This window comes from Diadema antillarum, unplaced genomic scaffold, assembly GCF_040938485.1.
Source record: "Diadema antillarum isolate AM-2024a unplaced genomic scaffold, OU_Dant_1.0 scf00000183, whole genome shotgun sequence".
Taxonomy (NCBI): domain Eukaryota; kingdom Metazoa; phylum Echinodermata; class Echinoidea; order Diadematoida; family Diadematidae; genus Diadema; species Diadema antillarum.
The window spans coordinates 1,455,909-1,476,170 of NW_027271072.1; the positions used below are offsets into that span (position 1 = coordinate 1,455,909).

At 37.9% G+C, this 20,262-nt stretch overlaps 1 protein-coding gene across 1 annotated transcript in view; it reads right to left on the reverse strand.

Moving 5' to 3' along the window:
• Nucleotides 1–700: 700 nt before the first annotated feature.
• Nucleotides 701–20,262, reverse strand: part of LOC139723256 (galectin-8-like) — a 39,746-nt gene continuing 20,184 nt past the window's right edge. The window contains exons 3-9 of the mRNA XM_071634515.1: nucleotides 19,761–19,852; nucleotides 10,641–10,851; nucleotides 9,432–9,572; nucleotides 6,658–6,690; nucleotides 5,633–5,721; nucleotides 3,308–3,485; nucleotides 701–2,460 (exon numbers count right to left, since the gene is read on the reverse strand). Of these exons, the coding sequence (XP_071490616.1) occupies nucleotides 2,314–2,460; nucleotides 3,308–3,485; nucleotides 5,633–5,721; nucleotides 6,658–6,690; nucleotides 9,432–9,572; nucleotides 10,641–10,851; nucleotides 19,761–19,852 (891 nt within the window). The 3' untranslated portion in view covers nucleotides 701–2,313. The remainder of the gene's footprint in view (nucleotides 2,461–3,307; nucleotides 3,486–5,632; nucleotides 5,722–6,657; nucleotides 6,691–9,431; nucleotides 9,573–10,640; nucleotides 10,852–19,760; nucleotides 19,853–20,262) is intronic.

Genomic DNA, 20,262 nt, shown 5'->3' on the forward strand with positions numbered 1-20,262 from the left:
CATTAGTTTTGAACAGATTATCTGATTTTCCTCAAACTCTCGCTGATGTGTTCTACTAATATTGCTGCATTTTCTCAATCCACATGCATATTTAGGTGAACTTGTCTTTAAGCATTCATAATGTACATGCGGGGGCTTGCGCACAAACACACACACACACACACACACACACACACACACATCTATATGACACTGCACTCCAGTGATTACTAACATGGATATAATGAAATTTCTCATTACAATAATGTACAAATCCTGGTCCAAAAATTATCATGTATACATCTTCATATTCTGTTTGGCTATAATAAAATTAAAGGCATTATTTACCATTTGCAGATGAAACAAAACCCATACACAAAATGTGGACAATAGTTATAATAAAATTGTTCCTAGAATAAATCGTCTACAGTTATGGTTTTATATTGATATGTTAGTTTTCATATCTCTAATATACTTTAGGCATACAACTGACCTACACATAATGCATCGAATGTGGTAACTCGAAAATTTTAAAATCGCTGCTCCAAATGGTAAACAATACCTTTAAGATATAATGAAAGAAAACCGCTGGTCTGAAGAACCTTGTTATAACAAGAGTGCACTGTCCATCACCCAAGTATTAACAAACCCGTCTCACAGTTCATGTTCTCTGTGTACTATTTTAACACCAATTGAAGACGCCAAACCAACCACACAAGAATTCAAGTTACAAAAGTAATTGTTTATTCTAAAGATATATACGCTACTTCCACAGATATAAATTTCCCTAGTACTTTTCTAGATGAGTTGCACATCAACTCCACAAAAAATGAAGTACACATTACTGACAGGACTAGCATTTCAGTGTGGATCTGTAAAATCATATTCAAATTCTTGTTGAAATGTTGACATGATTGTAGTAAGTCTTAGCAAGTCACAACTGAATAAGTACAAATTAGGGTGTCACATTTAAGAATGTGAACGAATGAGGATTGAATTTAACCATCTGAACTCTATACATAGATAAAATATGGTGAGTTTTAAAGATTCGCTCCACTGAAAAGTTTCCAAGATTTTTAAAAAAAAATCTGATTTTCTTCTTTCTTTCTTTTCAAAGCACAAGTTGGCACTGATTTGAGTGGTAGAAAGACGATAGTATCGAAGAGTTGGATCTGCTTGCTCTGTCTGTCCTGTGTACTCTTTTCAGAGGGCCAGTCAACTCCAGATGATCACACTAAAACATGGCTCCTAAACCAACTGATAATGTCCAACAAATAGCCTCCCTCTCATCTACTTGCTCCTAAATCATGCAAAAAACTGGTATGTTTGCATTCAACTTTATACTACAAACTATGAATCAAAATACCTCTGAGAGTAAGTATGAGAGAGAGAGAGAAAGAGAGTGATATGGAGAGAGAGAGAGAGGGAGAATATTACTTGGGAATGAAATATATTCATGTGATAGTACAAACTCTGAAAGAAAATATACTCATTGTAAGGACATAATGTCGCTCCTCCTATACTACCAAGAAAGCAGAATGTTAAAGACTAGTTTCAGCTATTACAAAGACTCCCAGCATATCACATCCTCTGTATGACAGTAGTTATCTGCGAAAACATCACCAAATCTCAGAAAATCAATTCCTCCCAGCAATTTCTGCATCTAATGCCATACGAATGAAAGTACTTTTCCAAACAGTGTCTAATCGATATAATCACCTTATTCTTGTCAGGTTTCCTGACTCGTATCCTCAATTATAGCTCTATTCATACGAAGCAGCTGCAGAATTATTCATCAGTTTTGAAAATTTGGGGGCACTTTTTCCTCCACATCCTTCCACTGCCACAAATGAAGGGACAAGACTTTGAAAGCCTCGGGGACTATGATTTGATTCACGTTTTTCATTTCTCTGGCATTACCAGCCCGTTTGGGATTTTGACTAATCCTTCTGTTCATTTATATATTGTGCATCTACAAAAAAAAGGACAAAATGCCTGCATACAACTTCTATTTCACTATGCATGAAAACTTAAGGATCAAAACGTTTAAGTAGATTGAGTAAATGTAACACAAAGCTGCTCCTCAGTTTTGACCGTGAAGCTACGATGAAGCTGAAAAGGACTATCAAATTGATTATGCGGTTTGGGGAGGTAATGTAAACAAGTGTGTGAGCACAACAATTCTTGCAAAATTCGTTTGATGAATATCTTTTTTTACGGTCAGTGATTGTAAGCCACAACACAGCAACAAGAATCGGTTTCTGTGTAGATGTCAGAGCTTCGTTGTGACGCCCGAGCAGCTTCCTCCGGCACCGCTGCCACTGCTGCGGCAGTCTACTGGAAGCGGATCTGGTGGATGGTGACAGCGCCCTCTATGAGCAAGGTGTTGACATGGGCGCACGGGATGCGGTGGTTGTATTCGATAAAGTGCTGTCCATTGACGGCCACCTTGTAACCCTGGGGCTCACAGAGGATGATGACCTACCATTGCATTGAAGTGAAAACAAAATATTATTCTTCATATTTTCCCCTCCTGCTGACGGTTAATCTCTGTGGATATCTTACAAGCACTTGAAATCATTTGATGCACTGGATACAATAATTCTTCTTCAGTACATCTTCGAAATGGATGTGCAGAAAAGAATTTTATGCTATTCAATTGGACACCTTAAAACTTCACACTTTTATTCTATGTCCAGTTTGAATGAAATTTTTCATATATCTGCTTTCTAGACTTCATTTCATCAAAGTCAGCTGAAACATGTGTAGCGGTTTGGGGCCTTTAGATGCCCTTAACACAACCACATTTTATTGGCATTCAGGTAATCCCCTATCAAGAAAAGAAGAAAAACAACAAAACTAAAACAAACAACATGCAAACAAGAAGAAAAAAAAAACTTGACCACAAAATAACGTTTAAATAGAAAACTCATCCAGGTGGTAACTAAGGCCTTTATGATAGCATAGGGATTGGAAAATACTGTGTGTGCCATATACTTCGTGAACACAGTACAAACTGTATTTCACAAATTGAGATTTTGAAAGAGGTTGAAATTACAATTGAGGACCAAAGTTACTGAATGAGAGTCTATCCCTTTGTAAGAGAAAAGTTTGCAATCTCCTACCATTGAGACGATTGTGCACTACTTTTATATTATGGGAGGCAGTATATCACAAAAATAAGACTGCGGCAAAATATATGGCAGACACAGTAGTTTGATCCCTATTAACTGACAGTTAATTTCAGGGCATTTGTACTGATAAAGACGGGAACAGATACGTTAAATGGTGAACAAATCAAAGAGGATTCAAGAGCAGATCAACTCACCTCAAAGAATCCGTTAGGAGCAAATGGGAAGTAGGGGGCAGTCTTCTCCTCACTACCCCACTTCTGGTTCTGCAGGGTGTTGCGCACCACGGCCTGGGCCTGGAAGCGAGGATTGAAGTGGAGGGCGATGTTGGGGCGGGGATTGCTCCCGACGCCACACTGAAGGTTGATATGGAACCTGTCCGAAAAGGGGGGGGGGGGGTGGAATGACAATGGAAAGTCAGTTTCTCTCAATTTTCAGTTATTCTATCCTCAAATATGCAGATCACAGACCCCAATTTTCAGGAGCAGGAGCTGATGATGACATGCAGTGTGTCTATATCTACTCACGAAGAAAAAAGCTTGAAACCACTTTCTTTCCATTAGCTCTTCTTTAGAGGTACATATCATTCCTTTCATCAATCTATATATCTATTCATCTTGCAATATACCCATATGTCTATCCATATATCAAATCTGTCAATCTGTCCAGTATTATACCTACGAACCTATCTATAACACCTATCACAAAGTAAGGGAGTAAAGACCAAATAGCTAGAGCTCTATGATTCATTCTTCCATCTCACTGACAAGTCATTTGTTTCTCCATTTTACTGGAAGACAAACTCAACGACAGCATGTCAAGATGAAACAAGGAAAAGTAGAAATTACGCGGTGCGTAATATATGTCCCCGCCGGAAGTAGCATTTAGTAGCAAAATGTACAATATAGGTAAAAAGATCAAGGTCAAAGGTCAAAGAAGTCAAAGGTCAAAATTCTATGTAGAATTTTGAAGCCCTCACCTAGTGCCATCACATAAAGCAAACGGAATCGAAATCAGGTTAGAAATAGCGAAGGAGTAGCATTTTGTAGCCAATGTACAATATAGGTAAAAAATCAAGGTCAGAGGTCAAAGAAGTCAAAGGTCAAAATTCTGTGTAGAAGTTTTGAAGCCCTCACCTAGTGCCATCACATAAAGCAAATGGAATCGAAATCGGGTTAGAAATGGCGAAGGAGTAGCATTTGATAGCAAAATGTACAATACAGGTAAAAAATCAAGGTCAGAGGTCAAAGAAGTCAAAGGTCAAAATTCTGTGTAGAAGTTTTGAAGCCCTCACCTAGTGCCATCACTTAAAGCAAACGGAATTGAAATCGGGTTACAAATGGCGAAGGAGTAGCATTTTGTAGCAAAATGTACAATATAGGTCAAAAATCAAGGTCAAAGGTCAAAGAAGTCAAAGGTCAAAATTCTGTGTACAAGTTTTGAAGCCCTAACCTAGTGCCATCACATAAAGCAAACGGAATCAAAATCGGGTTAGAAATGGCGAAGGAGTAGCATTTTGAAGGTAATGTACAATATAGGTCAAAAATCAAGGTCAAAGGTCAAAGAAGTCAAAGGTCAAAATTCTGTATAGCAGTTTTGAAGCCCTCACCTAGTGCCATCATATAAAGCAAACGGAATCAAAATCGGGTTAGAAATGGCGAAGGAGTAGCATTTTGAAGCAAAATGTACAATATAGGTCAAAGGTCAAGGTCAAAGGTCACAACTGAAATTCTGTGTAGAAGTTTCAAAGCTCCCATGTAGTGCTATCATATAAAGCACACAGAATCAAAATCGGGTTAGAAATGGCGAAGGAGTAGCATTTTGAACATTTTGATCACACACGGACGCACAGACGGACGGACGGACAGACGGACAGACGGACGGACACACAGACACACACACGTACGGAGCCCGTTTCATAGTCCCCTGCTCGAATTCGTTCGGCGGGGACAATGAGTCATTTACAAGACTCTTTAAAGAGCTACCAGATATTTCATTCCCCACATCATCTTGAAGGCAGAGAAGTGATTTTTGGTGTAAAAATTAAAATTTCAAAACACAGAAAATCTTGGTCAATGTTTAAGTATAAAGCCTATCATCTAAGCTGCTGCTTATTACATCAGAATCCACATCAATTACAAATTTATTGTAAAAGAGAACTCAACACATGAGAAGCATCAGATTCTGAGGACACTGAAAGTGGATTTCAATCACTTCCACAGAGCAGTTGAAAGCCATCCATGTATCTCAAATCACATGATCTAAACATGCCCATCCAAAACTATCCAGCTTTCCCCCTAGTCTTACCCTGCCAACCCCCTTCCCCCCCCCCCCCCAAAAAAAAAAAAAAAAAAACAGGGAAAAAACAACAACATACATTTCCAAATGAACACAAAAGTAAAGTTCAAGCAAAGCTAGCTAAACATGAAATATGAACAGAAAAAAAAAAAAAACAGGAGACAAAACAAACCAGGAGGGAGATTATCTCTCCCTCATACCGTGCTCAGCTTGCTGTTACTAACCTATCTGGGTTGGGGTTGACCTTTCCGCTGACAAAGATCATACGTCCGGGAGACATGCCATTTGGGATGGGGCCTGTGAAAGGCAGGGGCTATACGTAAGCAGCAGAAACACAGAGGGAAATAATGAATAGAGAGAGAATGTCATTTCAACATCTTTGGCCTCATCCTGCTGTACTCATTGATCAAACTGCACAGGTGGAGACAAAAAAAAAAGTCTATTTAAGACACAAGAACTCTACTATCACTTGCTAGGCAGAACTCTCCATCAGTGAATGCAATTCAAGCAGAAAATTTGGCATTTTAATTTGTGAAAACTCATAATACAAGCTGGATTATATCAGTCATCTGATATCCTGAAGATTGACTTCAGCAAGCTCGATCCTCACACATACAGTCACAAGAAAAATCCCCCCCCCCTCCACATTCACAGGTTCTCATTCTTAGCTAATGATATGCATTCACGGCTGACGTTGTAATTTCATTCACAATGTTTTGTGCAAAGAAATATTGATATTACACCATCTCAACACCTATCCTTTTAACATCTCAGTAATTTCAATCATATAGAAGGCATTTCATCACTTGCAGCAATAAAAACTCACACGAACATAAAAATGAAAGTAAGTTGAAAACTTGAAAATACAGGCATTTGGAACAATTCTTTCACATTTTTATCAGCTTTACAACTGCCTAGGGCAAATCTTGTGTGCACAGCACACCTAATCACAGCAGGGGAGAATGTGTGGATTTAAATGCTAAATGCTAAACATGGACTGGATCAGTCTCAAATACTCAAATTGACAAAGGAATGTCTTCCAAAAAAAAAGGGGGGGGGGAGGAAAAAAAAGTCCTGGAAAAGGGGGGGGGGGAATGGCCATGGGACTGTTTGTTCCTAGAAGATGGACATTATGGTGAAGTACTGAATTTCAACAGGGTTGTCAACACGCTACAAATAGCATTTATGGGATCATCATTATGTTCCCTGAACTTTGTTGAAATCTGATTGAGGAAAAAGGACTACTTACTGGGTTGACGATGCTGCCCCCAGGTGCAACATACTGTCAGGAGAAGAAAGAATATAATAAGAAGCTCAATGTAAAACAGCGACAAAAGAAGGATCATGAATCTGAATTGAACAGAATGTCTGCTTTGAAGGGAGAACCAGCTCCTACAGGAGAACTGGGCCATGGAATTCACAGTGTTCATGTTGGTCCTGCCCTATTCATTTTTTTCTTGTTCTCTCTCCTGTGAGGAAGAATCATTGTTCAACACAAGAATCTGCTGCCATGTTGAAATTGTTCGTTCTGTTTTTTACTAAGCATGCATTTGTGATTTCCTTCCTTGGCGTGAACTTGGAGTCAATCCTTGTGCCTGATGCCAGGTCTCTCCCAAAAATCTTTTGTTGCACTCTGAGAGAAAATAAAGTCTCTCTTTCAAGAACCAAATTCTATTTGCAACGTGAATATAAAACACAAACGGACTGAAAACCACAAAAACGAAAGGCTTGTCTACTGTGCACTGCATGTGCATGCAGAGAATTGACTTTTGCTAACAATGACTTTGAGAAGCATAGCTTGGCTATGATTCAGTAGGTCCCCCTAATTAGATGACTTGCTAATTAAGCAACAGATGTTGTGTTAAAGGGTTGCTAATGACACTATGAGCACTGGCATCTGCTCCACTATCAAGATGGCACAATGTCTACACATGTTAACCCGTTGAGGACGAACTGATTTTGCTACAACACGCATTTCCCATAGACCTCTGCCTGAGTATACTCGGGAATCGTCCTCAACGGGTTAAAGGTAAAACACAGTCACTGTATGACTCCAGAAATTGTCAATTTTTGCTCTATAATGGACAAAAATGCATAATAAATGTGAGAAATAATGCTGTGATAATGTGATTTCTATTTAAAATAATTCATATTTTACACAAAAAGGTAAGCCAGAAGTATTACAGTCTCAAAGCATTCTGATCATACTTGTTACATTATGTTTTATAATCGTTAACATCAATTAAAATGTTAAATATTGGGCTATAGCAGTATAGATTACACAAGAGTGAATAGCATGTGATTCAATACTACTGCTAGGGCACGTTTTGATCATCATGTACTGGCACTGTTCTACCTACCCACTGGTGAACAGGGAGGGCACTTCACAAATACTTATGTAGTTGGTTGGTTATTATTTCATACTTTTAATCTCAAAATACTCCCCAACTACTCATTATCCTGGCAAATCACATCAACCAGACAAGTTTCTTGTTAGATACTTTTGATACTTTGCACACAAATTCCAAATGGTGGAAGATGAATTTTAAGCCCTCCTGAGAATATGTCTCCGCTATTAAAAGAAGATGGTGTTTATTTAGTTTGCCCGACATTTCTTGTTTCATCACATCCCTTGTCAATGAATATGGCTCTTTAACAGCTTTCTGTAACATAAAATTCACAAGACTATTTTTATTTGTGGTGGGGAAAACTATCATTCAAAACAGAGGAGAACAAGTGGTTAGTTTCTAAAGACTATTTACTTCACCTCAAAAAACAAACAAAAACAAACAAACATAACAAAACCTACTATAACCGCATGCTGAATCAAAGCTGCAATGGAGTGGTGAATGCTATCCACTTCAAGCATTAAACCATGCCATAATGCATAATGTTTTATAAAACTATTAAATCTAATGTACAACTTTCATATCAATTTTCCATTTGGACATACTACCAGGGATCATTAAGCAACACAAGCTTTGGAATCAATATTCTTATTTTCATAAATATATGTATTTTTTAATAATAAATTTTGTGTATGTACACAAATCATAAGTAATACATAATCTCAATTTTCCTGCAACTGAAAAGGCATATCATATTGTTTGGCCTATAAAGAGTTCATGCATCAATTTATACTCCTCTTATTTTCGTAAATATATGTATTTTTTCATAATAAATCTTGTGTATGTACACAAAAAGTAATAGATAATCTGTAACCCATATTTCTTCAATTTGAACAAAAATGAGAAGTGAATGCAAGAAAAACAGTCCATGAAGAACTGAATGTAATTTAAATTTTCCTGCAACTGACAAGGCATATCATATTGTTTGGCCCAAGAGTTTATGCAACAATTTATACCCTTTCATTGCATTTGTAACTGTATTGAAGAGTGAATCTGTATTCAACATGGTATTATATGTTTTTTCTTTGCATTATGAAACATTATTTGTTGTATAAGCATTCTGTAAACTTCTGTAAACAATTCTGTAAACTAACAATATGATTATGCTGCTTCCTCAGTATTCCGTATTGCACACAATTAGCTTCTCTATACCCAACGCTGCACACTGGCACTGGTCCGATGGTCCCTGACCAGTAAAAAATGGAAAAACTGGGTACCTACCAGTCCGACAGATCAAGGTCAGACCAGTAGAAAAGAAGGGCTAGTGTGCAGCCCTGCTATACCTTCAATCATTTTTATGTACTAATGTATCACAACATGTTATCTGGTATGAGCTCCTATTTTGTTTCAATGATTTTAAAGTAAACCTGGTTTGAATATAAATGCAATGAAGATGTTATATTTGAGTAAGGTTTGACCGAAGTAAAATATTTGTGACAAATTAGAGTAAAATTTTCTCGGTCATGTCACAAATCTTAATGTCATAATTTCATCATTATTCTGTTTTAATTGATAAGTTCACTTATAATTACAAATGCAAATATCACTTACAAATTGTCACAAATGCACTACAACACACACAGATCAACACAGACACACAGACAAACATCCTCACCGCTGCAGGAGCTGCTTCGCTGCCCCCTTGGAACCTGACGGAGTAGAGGTGGACCTTGCCATCGATGGCAAGGGTGTCGATGCGCCCGAGCCGAACCACACGATGGTTGAACTCGGTGAAGTGCTGGCCGTTCACTGCCACCTGATTGGACACAAATCAAGTCAAATTTTTCATATGATTTTTGTGATATCAATAACACAGACTAGTATTCCATACATCACATTCAAACTAAAAAATATAAAATTCTCCTTATCACATATAACTATTAGAACTCAAACATTGGCATTGCTATTTAATTTCTATTACAATGTGTCGACAAGGTTGTGTCCGTACATAGCACAAGGTCTACTTGATTGATAAAGATGGTTTTGATAATAATGATTATAATGATATTAGAGTAGAACCTCATCTGTATCGGGAATTCAACTGAAATTGGTGTTAAACTTTTGATCTCAATACACGATATTTACCTCCGGAATGAAGGCTGTTTACAAGTGTCAACAGCTGAAAATACCGGAGGTAAATATCATGTACATGTACTGAGATCAAAAGTTTAACACCAATTTCACTTCAATAATTATGATAGTTGTGTGTGAAATACAGTCAAACCTGTCTATAGCGGCCACCCAAGGGAGACAAAAAAAGTGGCCGTTATAGACAGGTGGCCGCTATAGACAGGTTATCCAACTTAGTGTGCATCGCCTACATGTACATTATCGTTGTATACATCTAAAAGTACTTACATGTACATACAATGTGTGTACGTATGCACACGTGTGTTTCATGCACTTAGAAATAATGCCGGTGTTTATGAAATTGTTGCACAGTAGCATGTGTACAGTCTGAAGAAAGCTAAACACTAGTGCATTATTATGACTGAATGAGTGATGAATGCAGCAGTGGCGATCACTGCACGTTGCCCAGGAATGACTGGAACGACTACAAAGCAGAAAAACACATTGAATTACTGGCTCGGCTATGGCTCCATCGGGTCTGTGGTCGCTATAGACAGGTTAAAGTCTACCACGGGAAACAAAATTTGTGGCCGCTGGCCACATTAGACAGGTGACCACTATACACAGGGTCTTTAATAGGGCTTTTCTCTCGGGAGGATTTTTCAGTGGCCGCTATAGACAGGTGGCTGCTACGGCAGGTTTGACTGTACATATTTTATTTTGAGTGGCCTGTTGGTCAGGCTGAGGATCCTACCTTGAATTGCTTGGCCTCACACAGGATGATGATCTCAAAGTTCTGGTTGTAGGCAAAGGGAAAGTACTGCTGACCCCTCTCTTCCGCTCCCCACTGCCCCTTCTTCAGGGCGTTGCGCACCACCACGTTGGCGCCGAAGCGGGGGTTGAAGTGGAGGGCGATGTCGGCCCGCGGCTGGACACTGGTACCACACTGCAGGTTGACGTGGAACCTGAGCACCAGAAACATGACAAGAAAATTTCCACTCTTACAGTACTACCATAAGATGTCATGAAGAATGCCAGCAAACACAGACACAAGAAACCACTTTATTACAAATGCAAACACATGTACATGTGAAATAACATACAAAGTCACGACTATCTAAAGTCCACTTCTCATAAGTTATGATTTTGATGTTGAATTTTTTAGCATTTTGTACATTGCTATTATTTTGTACTTCAATAACATTATCCTCTCTTCTACATGTACCTTATAGGACAAGTTCACCTTCATATATATATGTGCATTGAGTGAACACAGCAATATCCATAGAACACAGCAATATCCATAGAATACATCAGTGAAAGTTTGAGGAAAATCAGACAATCCCTTCAAAACTTATGAATTTTTAATGTTCCTGTGCAGTCAGAAAATAAAAAACATGTTTAATTTTCTTTTCATATTTTCTGTTCATTGTTCTACACATGAGTCATCAAAAGCTGTAGAATTCTTCTCGTTTAGTGATGGCGGCAGTGAATCTTCAAAATTTCATAACTTTTGAACCGATTGTCTGAATTTCCTCAAATTTTCACTGACGTATTCTACATATTGCTCCTCTCAATCAACATGTACATGTATATTAAGGTAAACTTATCCTTTAAAGAGGAATTTAATACTGTGATGTTTAAAACTGGTCTTGTACTTATAGTATAATTTCCACACATGTATAGTACAGTATCATTCACACACATATATTGTAGGCTAAGCTTCAAAACATACACACACATCATTTGTGCTGGCACAACATCCGCTAGCATTTTGAAGTCAAAATACACACGAATACAAACAGCTCAGGTACTAAAATGATGAAAGACTGGACTTTGCATTTGGTGTAAACTGTCAGAGATTCATTTCTTCCTTGGTTCCAGTTCAGGCCTTTAAACACATGGACTGTATTCTTGCAACACACAGAGAATGAATAAGTACTTTCACACAAACGATGATGTGTACAGGCAAGATTCACTCAATCAATGTTGAGCATCACAAAGAAAAGTGCTGTTTCTGAATGAAAACTTTTTTGCTAAGATTCATGATCAGAAATTCAGTAATGCATGCAGAAATGTTTTTTTTTTTTTTGTGTGTGTGTGTGGAGGGGGGGGGGGAAGGGGTGGGGCTGGAGGCTCAAAGGGACAGTATAGTATTGGTGGAGATGAGGATCGGACTTTTAAATTTCTGTAAGATACCAAAAAAACACTTATGAAATAGTACAGAGGATAACATTCTAAGAGGAATTCAAAGTTTATTTGTGACCGTGCACCACAAAACGAACAAAAAGTCTCACACAGTGATTTTGTGTGAGGACTGAAAATAGGTGAAATGGGTCAACCTAACCAATCTTGGGTTTTTCATATTTTCTGAAAGAGCAAGTCTTTTTCTATATTATATTAAAGTTTGGGATCATAAAACAAATAGGAACTTGTGATTTCAGCAGTTTTTCTCAAATAATTTTTGGTGGAATAGTGTGCTTTAGTTGTTTCTCATAGAACCATCTTCCCATTTCTCAAAAAACCTATCCACACACTTCACTCTCAACTCCAATAACTCTGGAGAGAATGATGCGACTGCATTGAAAGGTGGCATAGATCATCTACAGAATGTGCTAATGAAGTATGCTCAATTTCAGCTTAATCTGATATTCTCTTCATTGTTGTTGCTCCGGTGGTCAACATCCTGTTTTTTGTTCAATTCCTCCCACAGCTAGCATCGCTTGATAAAGATATAGCGCTTGATACACCCTGTACTTCAGAGCCCGTTTTCTCAGTTCTCACTTTCCAGAGTGTGTCCTTTCTTTCCAATATTAAGATAGGTTAGGAGAGTCCATTTGAATTGAGTTATACATCATTTTAAAGCTAAGAGTCTGCTCTTTCAGAATCTACTCTTAACTAAAAATCCATGTCTGGCGACTTTTTGTTTGTTTTGGGGTGCAGGGTCACTTCTGATGAAAATCAGCTTTGGAATGGCTGAGACATCAAAAAAAAAAAAAAAGTAAAGCAAAGCAATCCTACTAAAAGGTGGGTCCCACCTTTTATTAGAATTGCTCTTTTTTGGATATCTCAGCCATTTAAAAAATTTCATCAAATAAATGCTGAATTCCTCTTAAAATTACATGCTCTTTCATATTTCATGAGGGGTTTCTCATTATCTCACCCAAAAAATGTTAGAAACCTGAAGTTAGGTCTCAACCAAAACTGTACAATCCCTTTAATGCATGCATTAAACTTGAGAGGGAACCATCTCTTTATCAAAGCATTTTTTTAAAGGTACCAGCAATAACTTTTGATCACATTACATTATCATTACAAGAAATTTGACCTTCAAAATTTGAAGGAAGTGTATATTCAGTTCACTTTCCCGTAATACTAGTTCAGGATTTATAAAAGTGATTTTCCTGCGCCCACATGTATCATTATTTTTTTCTCCTGGTACCCAAAGTTTACACATAGGACTACACACATGCATGCATGCACACACACACATACACACACACACACACACACACACACACACACACACTTTTTTTGTTTTTCAACGATGTTTATTCTGTTCCATTCAAAGTAATAGAAAAAAAATAACAATTTTCATTTGCTACAATTGAAATGACGAAAATATACATTTGTGATCATAATAGCAAATTTGCTATTGCTGTACATAATGACATAACAAAAATTACATTTTCATGAACAATTATCAATTTACATACAGTCACTTCCCCTATGCTCTCAAAAAAATTGCTTAAATTTAACAGTGATAATTCAATTCTTCTAGCATTAATCTTAATAATCATCCAAATGAATTATGCAGCAAAATTATACAGTAATAAATAATGGAACCATATTATTTATCAACCAATACCCGCCCACCTACTAACTCATATCCCTTACTGAGTCCCTATGACCACCCCCACCAGTTCCCTCCCTTCCTGTTTCCTCCCCCACCCCTATCTGTACACATGCAACACACAAACACACACAAACACACCCATACACACACACATACACATGCACCTAATTTGGTTAACTGCTCTTGCCTACACATCACAATATAGTAAATATAGTTATATAATCAGCCCGCCAACAGGCTGACAGGAACGCATGGGAAAGGAGGGGGAGAAAATACAAAACAACACAAGAGAAAAAAAAAAGAAGAAGAAGAAGAAGAGGAGGAGGAATGAAGGAAAGGGAAAAAAAATGAAGAAAAGAAAGAGTGGAATACTATGGAAACATTACTATTTTCTTAAAAGTCACAGACGTTGCACGTAGCTTCAGACTGGTTTATTCAACGAAGTCTCAAAATATTCCCATTTTTGTAAATGTACATGTAGCTTCCCAGCCTTGGTCGCAAGGATTTTTTCCTCATTTATTAATTCAACAATAATCTTTTGCATCTTTTCTCCAGTGGGTAACTTATTTCCCGTTCTAGATTTAAAAATGATGTATTTTGTTAAGATAATCAAAGTATTTACACATTTTGATCTATTTGAATAACCAGAAATTCCCCCAAATATATCTCTCCAATTCATATTCCTTAACTCATTTATATCAAAATAATCAATTATGAATTCCCATAACGGTTTCACTTTAACACAGTGTAAAAATAAATGCAGATAAGTTTCAGGCTCATGTTGGCAGAAGGAACAAAGGCTGTCTGTTACAAAACCAAACTTCATTAAACGCTCCTTAGTGTAAACTACGCCATGTAACATCATAAATTGAAATTCTCTATATTTTCTTATCAATGTACACTTACTCGGTTTAATAAAAAGATCTTTTATTTCTTTGTTTGTATAATCATAGCTACTGTGGTCATCTTTGATTTGTAAAACATAAGATGACTGTAAATCTTCCACCATAGCCTCATATATTTTTCTCGATTTTAAAACTTGCAAATTTACTCTCTGACCAGAAAAAATCAATTTTAAGTCAAAATTTGTGGAATCAACTTGCTGAAGTGTACCTGCTCTCATAGAATCCTTCCATTTCTGGGGTATAGCATTAAATATATCATTCAGTTTAAGCAATTCTTCTACCTTAAAACCAAGACCCAAGCTTTGAAAATGTGACTGAGATCTCAAATGACCGTTATCTAATATATCTTGTATTGTAATTATTCCTGCATCAAATAAATCTCTATGAAAAAACATCCTACCTGCTATGCGTACACTCCTATTATTAAATATTATTGGATTTACAACCTCATTTTCCAATTGTCTATATTTATAGATATCGAGCCAAACCTTCAATATTTCCGAATAAAAAGGTGGTACATTATCTGTCATAATAGATGAATCAAAGTCACACATAAACAGGAATCTACCTCCTACAGTACTAAAACAGAAGTCAAAAAATAATTTCCACCCAACTTCTTTTTCTCCATATAGAAGGCGTTTTAGCCACACACACACACACACACACACACACACACACACACATGCACACACACACACACACACATGCACACACACACACACACACACACACACAGACTTTTTTTTTAATGACACACCCATGTACACACACCTAAAAATACACAACACCACTCTTTTGAGGAGCAGTTGGGGAGAAAATCTGGTGAAGGAGTGGGGGAGGGGGTGTGGTCAGGAATCTTATACCCCTTTCAGTAACTCTCTGGCTCTGGCCAGGCCCGAGCTAAGTTGTTAAATTTTGCGATTACGAATGGGTCGGGACAAAGTGGCCCATACCAGGCTCGGGCTAATTTGGTGCTGCTGTAAGCTCTGGAGCACCAGGCGCGGGCCAGGTTCGGGCCTGGCATTGATTGAAGAGTTTATGAGCGATAGCAGTGCCAGGCTCGGGCCAAAATTCCCTGGCTGTGCTTCCAACACTAGAGGGCACATTCCGATACCACTGAACTGTTGCTGGCCTGCGCAGAAGCAACTGTGTTGTGTGTTGTCACATAAAGCAGACCATAAGAAAAAAAAAATTGCAATGACTTTCTATTGCTTTTCACTGCACTTTACAGAACACAAAATGCATAATTCGTTACCAAAATCAAAACCAGACCTATCGAGCCTGATGCGTGACCGCGATCAAGTGGTGTGCGTATATATCATACGTATCATTCCAGCTAATGGACTTTTGCTCTGTACTTGGCGTGTTCAGTTACCATGGAAGTTATTCCTTACATGACCGAGTTTACAAATGGGTCATCGTAAAAAAAGCACGGCTCTGCTACTGTATACGCCATATATTTCGCGAGTCTAAATTTTCGCGAATCGGAAATTCCCAACGATTTCACGAGTGTTTAAATTCGCGATCGTGGAGTCCTGTACTGAACGGAGAAATGTACATGTGTACGTCACATTCACATCGGGATCAGAGTCAATATTTTTGCATGTCTTTAATTTCGCGAATACCACCCGATTCGCGAAATTCGCGAAAATAAAAACCTCGCGAAATATTCGGCATATACAGTATATAGTTACTGAACGCAATTTTTACTGCCTTGTGTGGGTCAATTTAGCTTGAGCCAGGAGCTGGCCAAAAATGCATGAATAACTGGAAGGGGTATAAAAGATCTAGGCTGGCCTGATTACTTTATTTTGAAAGAGACATATTGAAGCCATAACATTATGGAGTGGTAGCAACAACAGACCTTTAATTACTTTTCTTTGATTTAGTAGAAGGGGGATGGGGTGGATGGTACAGGCCAACCTTTCCCTGGGCATAGGCCAACCTTTAATAGCCTCTTTCAAAGGCCTTAGCACTTATAGTCTCATGCAAAGTAAGCTGAAGCTAAGCATGTCCGCACGGTAGATAGTTTAAGTCTGTAAATGTCATTATTATCTATGACTGGGAGATAAATTTAACCTTGCACACCACTAACACTGTGTCATTCTGTTGCCAAATAACTTTGATCAGTGTAACTGTGACATTTGCTCATTGATTATCAGCCATCAGTGCAAAATGTCTGCAAGAACTTCCAAACAGAGCTTTTGCTGATTGATTGTGACTTTTGTCTGGTATCAAAAGTTGGTCCTTGAGGGAGAAAATCTTCATAAATTTGAATACATGTGGAAACTGGTCTATTACCACATCCCTGTAGCGTTAAAGGGAACCTCTGGGCTGTGGAAGACTTTTGTTTATCTGTGTTTGCTTTTAAAACATGAAAATGCCCATGAAATATCTATTAAAGCATGGCTACAAATGTATGACGTATGTGAAGAGAAAATCAAGAAATGATAAGTGGTGTTTTAGTCTATGGAATCTAGTTTGTACATAAGTCTGCATGCAACTGTCATTTGCTTCTGCATTATTAAGGCTTATTGCTTTTAAATTATCAGGTCCACTCCATCACTAATAGTAAATATTTGGTCACAGGCACAAACATGCATACAAGGGTCATTGATCGATGCATTTGGGCTAAGTATGTTACAGTCATTGCATCGAGTGATACCCAGTATTAAGGATTGCACAAATATATTCGTTAGTGAAGTTGACAAGAAGTTTGGAGGTTAATATAGTTGTGATCTATGCTTACGAGTGGTGCATCTGTAATTGTAAAACAGGAAATATTCGCTGCATGAAATATCTGTGAATTGGAGCCAATGGCCTATTTTTTCTTGTGGCGTGAAATTTTCCCCTATTGCCACTAGTATTCAATGCAAAGTGTAGCAAGAACTTCTGCCAGCATAATTTCATTTCACAAATCTTGGCTACTAGTGAAATACGCAAAAAATTTCATGCATGCAAAAATGTATGATTTCACAGCAACTAGCAAAAAAAAAGTCCTTGTCAGTTAGTAACCTTTGACCTCAAGCTCCCCTCAGAAATGTGCCAATATTCTCTACAATACTGAGCCCAGCCCATGAAGTCATTGAATGAAGTACAAACAGAAATTTGAGCAAACAGGAACCAAGTTTAGTTTACTCTCAAAGTATCATCTAGTCACAGAGGCCATGAAATGTGTTTGTTTGACAAGACAGACTTTCGATATCCTTGTTAATTTGCTTTCCTGAGTAATTGTTGTGTAAGGACCCACCAATGGAGACAACGTATTTCACCTCATCACACGTTGCAGGAAAGGGAAAATATTTTCAGGCACAGAACAAAATTGGTTGCCATATACAGAACATCACTATCATTGCACTGTTGCACTTAATGGTACTTGTTAGGACTTTGGAAACCCTGTACAGATGGTTACAGTTCGCTATCCCAAAGATTCATCCATTCAATGCATAAGTTTGTTAATCTGTAAATGACGGAATATCAAATATCATTCAGGTTTGTCATTCTGAATGTTCATTATTCCAAAGGTTCGTTCATCCAAAAATGAGAAAAAAGCTGGTTATTCAAAAAGTTTGTTAATCCAAAAATGGAATAAGGTTTGTAATTCTTCCATTTTCAGATTAAAGAATATATTTTCAAAATTCTTTAACCAACATTTTGAAAAACAAACATTTGATTTTCGAAACCATGGACCTTATTTTATCTTTTGATTACCAAACCTTTGGAGTAACAGACCTTATGAGGTACCAGGTAATACAATACCAGCATATCATTTCATTTTCAGATTAATGAACATCTGTGTATGTAAAATTTGTGTGTAATGGGATAATGAACCTTGGAAACCTAACAAACCTTATTCATTTTTTTTGAAACACTGAACATCACCCCATAGATATAGCATGGCTCGACACTAACTTTTTTATTTGGTGGCCCGATGGGGCCACCAAAATCCTAAATTTCAAATTTTTGGTGGCCCGAGAGAAAAATTTGGTGGCCCGAAAAAACACAATAAAAAACATTAAAAGTCCTTTTTTTTTAATGAGTCAAATATTTAAGTTTTATGACAGTAAGAATTAGAAGTTGGACATATCTACTCAACAAACTTGCAACACTCACTCTCAGGCACTCATTCAGTCCTTTTTCATCCATCCTTTAAACAAATTTATCTGCTAATTTCCGGCGCAAAAAGTTACGAATTTATTGACATACTTTTCAAAAAAATTTTGGTGGCCCGAGGCGGGCCACCAAATTTGCCTTTTTTTTAAATTTGGTGGCCCGACTTTCATTTTTGGTGGCCCCGGGCCACTGGGCCACCGTTAGTGTCGAGCCCTGGATATAGGCTACTTTGCAACATAATGTAGTGTATCACATGTATAGGCCTATTGTCATATGAGTAGTCCTTCACAACCCTCAAAACATCTTGCTACAAATTAACCACTGCATGAAAAAGTTTTAAGCATTATCACTGTCATTATTATCACAATCAATATTTTCTTTGGCACAAGATATCAACATACTCATCAGGTCTTCACAACAACAACATAAATCATGGGACATGATTCTTGGTGTCCGAATCAAACAAATGCTCTCCTAGCTTGTCTGGAACTACTATTATGACTTATTAGCTTCTCTCTCCATCCAAGGAATATTCTTTGGTGTAAATCAAATTGTAATCCAAGAAAACTGAGCATTGACAGGTTGGAATGTGGGAAAAAGGGGGGCAAATAACAACAAAGAAGTAACAAAAGAAAGTAAGAATTATGATGGGATGAACAGCATCTAGGAGTGAGATGGGATAATGGAATGCTTCAGGAGACTAGGAGACTACCAAAGAGGGATGGGTGTGGCAAACACTACTCCAAGAGACAGTGGGTGTGTTTATGCTGAACTTTTTGGGGGGCCATAATCAGGCTTTTGAGAGCTTGAAAAAGGTGAGCACAAACAGTATCACTGTGAAATGCATCTTGAATCAGTGTTTCAAACCTCTGATTCTGCTTTCATAAAATTGAGCATAAATGCACCCTTAAAGTCTATGGATTGACTGATGAGCGCAGGGTTGAAAGGGGCTTCAGTAGCGGTGGTGGTGGGGGGGAGGGGCGGGGTTAACTTCACTGACCTGTCTGCTCCTGCTGGCACGAAGCCATTGATGAAGATCATCATGCCTGGCTTCATGGGCCCCCCGTGGATGGAGCTGATGAAGGGCACTGGCTGCATGTCGGCAAGCGAGGGAGACAAGGAGAAGAGAAAGCAAACATAGTGAACAGCAAACATAGACAACAGTAACAAAGACAGTTTCAAATGTAACCTGGTGCATCATCCTGACATAGTTGTCAGCGCAATGGCTGAAAACAAGGGTCAATAGCTATTCTAAAATGTGCTAAAGTAAAAAAGATAGTTTTAAATTTGACCCCTTCCCACATCATCCAGACAAGGTTCACGACACAATGGCCTGCAAACAAGAAGATTTGGCTGATGGGAAAGAAATATGAAACCGCGGTAAATGGTAACAAATTCAATGTTTCACATCTTAATTCCTTTTCCAGGTTTCAAAGAACATCTTGATTTACTACAATTGGGGCTTCTTTTTTTTTCTGGTGGGGGGGGGGGGGGGGAGAAGT